Source organism: Mus pahari, chromosome 19, assembly GCF_900095145.1.
Source record: "Mus pahari chromosome 19, PAHARI_EIJ_v1.1, whole genome shotgun sequence".
In the NCBI taxonomy this organism is placed as follows: domain Eukaryota; kingdom Metazoa; phylum Chordata; class Mammalia; order Rodentia; family Muridae; genus Mus; species Mus pahari.
The window spans coordinates 20181653-20189719 of NC_034608.1; the positions used below are offsets into that span (position 1 = coordinate 20181653).

At 50.4% G+C, this 8067-nt stretch overlaps 1 protein-coding gene across 1 annotated transcript; it reads right to left on the reverse strand.

Annotated features, from left to right (window-relative positions):
• Positions 1–1211: 1211 nt before the first annotated feature.
• On the reverse strand, positions 1212–5043 carry Tex101 (testis expressed 101). The gene is made up of 6 exons (XM_021219806.1): positions 4946–5043; positions 3535–3639; positions 3292–3432; positions 2686–2871; positions 1714–1845; positions 1212–1607 (listed from the first exon to the last, which is right to left on the reverse strand). Exons 2-6 carry the CDS (start codon positions 3596–3598, stop codon positions 1378–1380), a joined length of 753 nt encoding a protein of 250 aa, XP_021075465.1. The 5' UTR covers positions 3599–3639; positions 4946–5043; the 3' UTR covers positions 1212–1377.
• Positions 5044–8067: the final 3024 nt, after the last annotated feature.

The window sequence follows — 8067 nt, forward strand, 5'->3', positions numbered from 1 at the left end:
GGCTTTGGCCTTAAGTTTGGGCTGGGGATCCTACAGAGAAGTCAGCATAGTAGGGGGAGAGAAAAGTCACACTCTTGGTCAAATACCTATGTTTATGTCCTGGCTCTGCCTGAAGTCATTTCTTGATAATCTATCCCCACTCCATTTTAAATATATAAATTATATACATAATCATATTATATAACAAAAATATAAACAATAATGTATTATATATTTAATAGTAATAATTAAACATAATTAATAATAATTGGCCCAGAACTCACTCTGTAGACCAGGCTGGCCCAGAACTCCCTGAGATCCACTTGCCTTTGCCTCTGGAGTGCTGTGATTAAAGCCATTTTCTGAGACAGGGTCTTGCTATGTCGAGCAGGTTGGCCTAATATGCCGAGTATTGGCATTAACAGCCACGTACCACCTTCCCTGTCTCTGGCTACAGTCTATGAATGTGAGAAATTAAGATCTATCCGAACTGTTTTCTTATCTGGAAAATGTGTTACAGACATTGGGAGCTCCTCTTATTCAGCACTGAAACCCCACTTCATGGCTTGAAGCGAACACAAATCACAAATTTGGGTAGGCGAAGTGGCTCAGTGGATTATGGGAGATTTGGGTGAAGGACTGAGGGACCAGGAGGGGACAGGGACTCCACAGGAAGACCAACAGAGTCAACTAACCTGGGCCCTTGGAGGCTCTCAGACTGAACCACCAACCAAAGGGCACACTGGGGCTGCCCTCACACACTGCCTCTGCCTCTGAGTGCCACAGCCGCCCCCCCCCCCCCCATATATAGCAGATGTGCAGCTTCATTTTCATGCAGGTCCCCCAACAACTTGATCCAGGGTTGTCCCTGAATCTGTTGCCTGTCTGTGGATCCCGTTCCCCTAACTGTGCTGGCTGGATTAGATCAGTGAGAGAGGACGCGCCTAGCCCTGAGAGACTTGATGTGCCAGGGTGTGTGGGGGATACCCGGGGGGGGTCTCCACCCTCTCAGAGGAGAAGGGGAGGAAGTATGGGGGGAGGGGGTGCAGTGATCTGGATGTAAAGTGAATAAATAAATTAATGGAGGATAAAAAGTGCTTGCCACTAAAGCCCGATGATCCGAGTCCAGTCCCTGGGACCTCATAGTGGTAGGAGGGAACTCATTTCTGAAAGTTGTCCTTGGACCCCTTCCTCCCCTTCCCCTGCCCCCCAAAAGCACGCATGCACGCGCACAAATCACTAATTTTATTATTTGTGTAAAATACACATGCCTCCTCTTTCTCTGTTCTTCACTCCCCACCCCCGTTTCTTCCAGTTGGTATCAGCAGACAGAAGGTTCCCTCCTGGGCAAAGGCCCGGTGCCTGGGACCAAGGCCTTCCCTGACCCCCAGTGTCCTCTCAAGGGAAGTGGGTGAAGGGGAGCAACAGTAACGGAAGCAGTAGCTCTAGCACCCACAGTGAGGCGGGCATCTGCGAGGCCCCGATTTCTGCCTTCCGGGGTTGAAGGAATGACTGGTAATTACAGGTCTCCTTCACTGTCATGGGTCCCACTGAATCTATCATGGCCATCAGTCTACAGCCGATCGTAGTGGTGCAGCCTTTAACATGCACGATGGAGTCCATGCCTCCTAGGCGCCAGAAAAGATGGGGCAACAGGGGATGCTTAGGGAATGGGGGACCCAGTTTTCCCTCACCTCTAGAACCCCGAGCACCAGAACCTTGAGGGATCTTTACCTCCAGAGAATTCAAGTCTTCCTTGATAGCACTGAGTTGTGCCATTGGCACAGGGCATAGAGGGGGCACTGGAACAGGATCCCAGGGCCACACATGTTGGGCAGTGGCGGGTTCCTGACATGTTGGAGGTTGCTGGATGGGGATAAAGAGAGGGAGGGTTAAGGTTGTACCCAGCACCCCGAGAAGCTGGTCCTGGCTCTTGTCTCTCCCCTACCTGTGCCGTGTAGAGGCCACACTAACCAAGACCCATCCACTCTTGCAATTGATTTTCTTTTCATCAGAACCTCAGCCAATGGGCCACAGAGATTATGTAGCAGGTAAAGGCATTTAGCGTACAAGCCTGGAGACCGGAGTTCAATTCTCAGCACCCATATGAAAGTGGAAGGGGAGAAGTAATTCTCTAAAGCTGTCCTCTGACTTCCACATGTGTGCATGCACACACACACCACACATCCCCCCCCCCCACAAGAAATCCCAGTGACCACATGACTTCCACACCCTGCTTAGCCACGGTGACTGAGGTGAAAGGACATTTCTAGCACAAAGGTTTATGGGTAATCAGCGGTATTACAACTCAGGTACTCCATTCAAGCTAAGAAATGGAGGGGGGGGGCACCTAACTACTTAAGATGGCTCAGCAAACATCTTCAAGGAGCCAAAATCCGAGTGGAGAAGAAGGCTGTATGTGAACGTGGGTCTGAGACAGAGATGGGGCAGGGCTGATGTTGGGATGGCAGGCACAGGTAGGGGTACCTAACCTACCGACCCATCTCTCCAGCTCCCATCTACAGTATTACAAAGTGTGAACGCGAGTCCAAGAGGGGCTTGGACTGCCAAGGCAACAACTCAGAAAAGAACCCTGCAGACGGGGGGGGGGGGACTCCGTTCTGTTTGGCCCACTGAGGGTAAGCGGAGCAGAAACACAGAGAAGACAGCTTGACACCTTAGTGCTCATCCCCACGTCCCAGGTACCTGTGGCCTCTGGTACTCGCCAGAGTGACGCTAGGCTGTCTTTGTTGTTGCAGAGGGAGTCATTACAATAGTTACTGTAAGAGATGGCAACCAGGCCAGGAGGTGCGGTGTACTGGATGAACGTCACTGTCTCTCCTCCTTGAGAAACACAGCTCTTACTGGCCAAAACGACGGTCCTGGTTCCATCTGTGACCCAAGAAGTAGAGAAGGTGAGTAGTGAGCCCAGTGCTCAGCAGGGAGAAAGCAGAGGACACAGCTACTCTCTCTCTCATCCCCCTGCCTCTGCCTCCCTGGTGCTGGGACTACAAGCTCATGCCGCCCACGCCTGGCATTTTTATATGGGTTCTGGGGATTCAACTGAGATCCTCGTGCATTCGCGACGAGCACCTCACTGGCTGAGCTGCCTTTCCAGAGGCCATCTTTATTGCTACAGGGTATCGAGTTTAGCGACAAACACAGGTCAGTGGGAGTGAGAGGACAAAGAGAGAAACGAAGCTGAGAAGACAGGCAAGGTGTTAGGCCTGGAGACCAAACCGGACAACTGGACTGCCGTCAGCCTGCACTGAGGGGCCGGCAGCTGAGACCCACCATTCCCGTCTATCTTACCTGCTTTAATCAACAGGACCGTTTCCTGGCAAAGTTCTCCAGGATTACACTGCTCAACCTTTGAAGTCCAGTTAAAGGTACGGCCTGGATCGTCTTCCAGACTCAGGGATTTACTCACCTGGCAGTAGGTATTTTGGACCACTAGGAAGATGAGGAAAAAATGTAATTGTCCTTCTCGGCGGGCTGACCCTCCTCCACCACCCTCTGTGGGCCAGTCATTTCCCACAGATACCCCACACGTACGAGTCCAACGTGAGGCGATTAGAAGAGAGAGGAGCAGGACACACTGGATGCGGCAGATTCCCATGGCTTCTCTGAGGTTGGGAAGAGCCGATCAGGACCTGGGAACTGGGCAATTCAAGCAGACAGAGAGGGGTTAAATCTTGGTTTTCTCTAAGTGTCCACTTGGTGGTAGATTTATGGTGTGCGAGACCCTAAGTCTGTCCTGAAGTAGCTTGTGAATTAACAGCAAGGCCACGGGTTTATCATGCTTCAGTTTCCAAAGCTCTAAGACCCAGCCAGCTAGAGTTAAACAATAGGTTTTTGGCAACTGTCTTTCTTCAACTTGTAGATTCAGGAGAGTGGGGCCTTATGCTTTAAGCCTTAGGGACTTCACCTTAACAGCAAAACCTCTCAAGGCCTCAGCACCTTATCCCTTAGAATCTAGCTCCACCTGAGCTCGAGTTTGGAGGGCTGTCCGCTTCCTCCTAGGACTCAGGAATTTGAGTTCCACTTACTTTCCTCCCAAAGGTCACATGATTCTGGGCAGCCAGCCTATTCCCTCAGACTCAAAAGTCTAGGGAAACTCTGCTCCTTGATCCTGAAATACAGATTCCAGGTCTTCCGTCGGAGCAAAAGTTCAGAACCCAGCACTCCTAAGAGAATCCAGTTCTTCTTCTTTAGACATCGGGGGCCCCACACCAACCTCCTCTGCCTCAGAATACAGGCTGAGGGCCTCAAACTCAGCCCTTCACCCTCAGACCCAGGGCTCCAGATCCCTAACCGTCCTCCCTCAGACTCAATAGACAGACCCTTGCCTCCTCCCTCAGACCCGGTAGCCAGACCAGACCTTACCCTCCTCCCTTCGACACAGTGAGCAAGACTGTTGGCCAGACCAGACCTTAGCCTCTTCCTTCAGACATGGTTAGCCACTTTTCTCCCTCAGACCCATGAATTCAGACCCCAGTCCGCCTTCCTTAAATCCTGGAGCCCGGGCTCCAGCTTTCTTCTTCCAGACTCAGAAGTCCAGATCGCTATGCCTCCTCCCTCAGAACCGGGAATCCAGGGGTTCAGCTTTCCCCCATCTTACTTAGCATTCCAGAGTTCCAGACTCCCAACCTTCCTCCCTCAGACACAGAAGCCTGGACCCCCAGTCCTCCTCTCCCAGACTGGCCTCCTCCCTCAGACCCCGGAGTCCTGGCACCAGCCTTCTCACTTCTGACTCAGCTTTCCAGGTCCCCAACCATCTTCTCTCAGACCCACAATTCCAGCCTTCCTTCCCTCAGGAAGGAAGTCCCAGGAGTCCCGGCCCCTAGCGCTCCTCCCTCAGACCGAGGGGTCCCTCCCTCAGTCTGCCTTTTTCCCTCAGGAGTCCCGCCCATGACCCCTCCTCCCTCCTTCCATTTAGCTTCCCTCCTTGGGTTTGGGGGGATACCTGTCTATTTCCTTTTAAGCCAGCAAAACTTTTTCAGGCCACAGTGTGTCCTCCGTGCACCCAGCTTCGATGGCGACCGGTACCGTGTACAGAGCTCCTGGTGCGACTCCAGGAGGCACGGAAGGCGGGGCCGGCCTGGACAGGATACTCGAGGTCTCACTGGTTGAAGGCGACTCATTGCATGACCTTATTGGTCGAGCTTGGAGAATCACTGCATCTCATTGGTCCCCAGAGAAGCCAATCACTGGTCGAGTCTGAAGGCGTTCATGCGCCGCCCCTGGCCGTTGCTACCCGAGTGTACGTGGGGTGGGGGCTCCAGGCTGCGTGTTTCCCTCGGTTTGTGGGACACCGTCTCAGCTCTCCCTGCCGCTCTAGGTAGTAAACATGGCCTTTGCCCATAGAACTAAATACCTACCCAAAGGGTCTTTATTCCTCGCCATGCCCCTGTTCCAGTACCCACCCAGAGGCCCTAAGCACCATGTGTCAACTTGATCTTCCTCCCTCTCCATTCAACAATGGAGACTTTCACCCTCTAGTCCTGACCTTGAGGGCTGAATAGAGGATATAGCCCTCTTTCCTGTTGCTTAAGATGCCTCTAAATATTCTAAGTATGAGTAGCAGTCGGGGGGACAGCCCCGGTTGCCCGCACATCGTACGAATCCACTTAACGTTTGTCATAGCTGTGACAGAGACAAACATTTGGACGAGTTACACATGGATTTTAATTCTTGGATTATATTTTAATTTGTGTGTGCATGTGTGTGTGTGTGTGTTCATTTGTGTGTCTAGGCTCATGTCTGGAGCTTAGGGTTTGTCATTTCCCACCTTCCAGCATGTGGGTCTAGGGAATCAAACTCCAAATTGCTAGGTTTGGTAGCAGGAACTTCTATCCCCTGAGCTATCTTACTGCTTCTCAGTCGTCGTCGTCGTCGTCGTCGTCGTCGTCCTCCTCCTCCTCCTCCTCCTCCTCCAATTAATTAAAACAAAAAAAAATGGGTTTCACTTTGATCTTTAAATACATTTTACTTTGTTCAACTATTGTTTTGTTCAGGCGGAGTCTTCTAGCCCAGGATGGCGCTGAACCCTCTCTGTAGCTGAAAATGACCTTTGCTGAACCCTTTTCTTGAGTCCTGGATTTAATGGTAGGTGCCACCATTTATACAACATTGGGTACTAGGGATTATAGCCCATGTCCTCGAGCTTGCATGGCAAGCACTTTGCCCACTTAGGTTGTCTCTCCAGGCTCCCAGAAGTGTCTTTTTTTTTTTTCTCTGAGACAGGGTTTTCCTGTGTAGTCCTGGTTGTCCTGGAACTTGCTCTAGAACCAGGTTGGCCTTGAACTCAGAGATCCACCTGTCTCTGCTTCCTGAGTTCTGGGATTAAAGGTGTGCACCATGAGAGCCCAGCCCCCAAATGTCTTTTTGAATCTTAACAAATAATGTAAGAAGCAAAATATTTCAATTACATGGCTCATTAGTCTTAATAGTAAGATTTTAGCTTCCTAGGATTCTGTGCTCTTCAGGCACATATGTGATTTGTGGGGGAAATGGGGAAGAATTATGACCATTGTGGGGCAATGGGCTATGCGCAGACAGCCTGGTTTCCAGTCGAGGCTAGATCTTGAACCCTGGGACCTGGTAAATATAATTCACTTACATGGGACAGAAGGAGTTCTCTCATGTCTCCTGGACCCTGGCTCCTGTCGGGAGTTAGCGCTCCCACAACCCCCACAGGAGAGGAGTGACTATCAGCCACTTAGGAATAGCACCAAACCCTCCCACATGCAAATAAGGTTTTCCCCAAACCCTCAGTCCAAGCCAATGAGAGGTGCCTGCTGTCAAACCCTGAATCATCCCCAGAACTGTATATAAGCCATGCAGGGAATTAAAAGTATGCGAGAACCATTCCTTTGTCTGAGCCTTTTGTTCCAAGAGCTGAATGTAACACTTGGGAAGAGAGCTCTCCCGAAGAGCCACCCTAGGTCCTGCTGCACTCCTCACTCGACTGTCAGCTTTTCGCCAGCCCAGCCTGACCCGACTCAGTTCAGAGTGGCTCAGAATTACCAAGCAACCTGGGAGGCTTGGCAGAGATTTCATCTCTCATCTCCCTGCTTGCACTCACTTCCCCTCACTGGAGCCTTCCCACCTGGCCTGGACAGAGATCTCCTAACCTCTGGTACCCAGGCCCACAGACCATATATTTAGTCCCAGGGTTATAGAACATTATGTGTTGAGGTCTTTAGGAATCAGAGAAGTCATTTCCTATTCTGTATAGTTCTTTCTCTTTGGGATGTAGGCCAGTGGTTTACTGGAGCTAACTAACCCAGGAGGGTGAATGTTTACATTTTCAAGAAAAACAGCCAAGCTAGTTTCTATAAATGGACACTATTATAAATTCTGAGGATTTACAATTCAATGGGACTTTAAAAGTAATTGTTGGACAGTCACCACTTGTCATATTTCCCATGATTTGGGTCACTTATCTCTGTCACAGGTGTACAGTAGAAATGTTATATGATTGCTACTGATAAATTCCTGTTCATTATTTATGAGAGAGTGTCCCCAGGTAGGTAGGGATGAAAATTCCTATATAGAAAGTCTAGCCTCAAACTTCTTGGGGGTCCCCCCTGCTTCTGTCCCTCAGGTGCAAAGAGTATAGGTTTGTAGCACACCTGGAACAGCGTTGCTTTCAAACCTAGCCCAGACTGGTATTGACCTCACAGTGTAGGCAGAGAAGACAGCCTTGAGCAGTTGGCCCTCCTGTCTCCATCTCCTATGCTCTGGGATTTCAGGCATGCACCCCATACCTGGTAGATACGGTGCAGCAGATGGAAATGGTGCTTTATGCATGGAGATGAGCAGTCTACGGCCACAGCACTGAGAGTTGTTTGTAATTGGTAGTGTGTCAGTGTGTTCTGGGGATCGGCTGACCACACCCTGAACATGCTCAACACTACTGAACTGAACACTAAAAATACAACTAAAATGTGTCTTCTCTTTGCATTTAGAGACAGAATCTCACAGAGCCCAGGCTGGCTATAAAGTGGACAGTAGCCAAGGATGTCCTTGAAGTTCTGACTCTTCTGTCCTCCACACTGGAGCCCTTTGATCATGTCCTCACAT

Coding starts and splice junctions, on each gene's coding strand:
- Tex101 (XM_021219806.1), bottom strand. CDS start 3,598: ATGGGAATCTGCCGCATCCAGTGTGTCCTGCTCCTCTCTCTTCTAATC. Junction 3,433..3,534: donor AATCGCCTCACGTTGGACTC/GTACGTGTGGGG, acceptor TCATCTTCCTAG/TGGTCCAAAATACCTACTGC. Junction 1,608..1,713: donor AAGACTTGAATTCTCTGGAG/GTAAAGATCCCT, acceptor TCTGGCGCCTAG/GAGGCATGGACTCCATCGTG.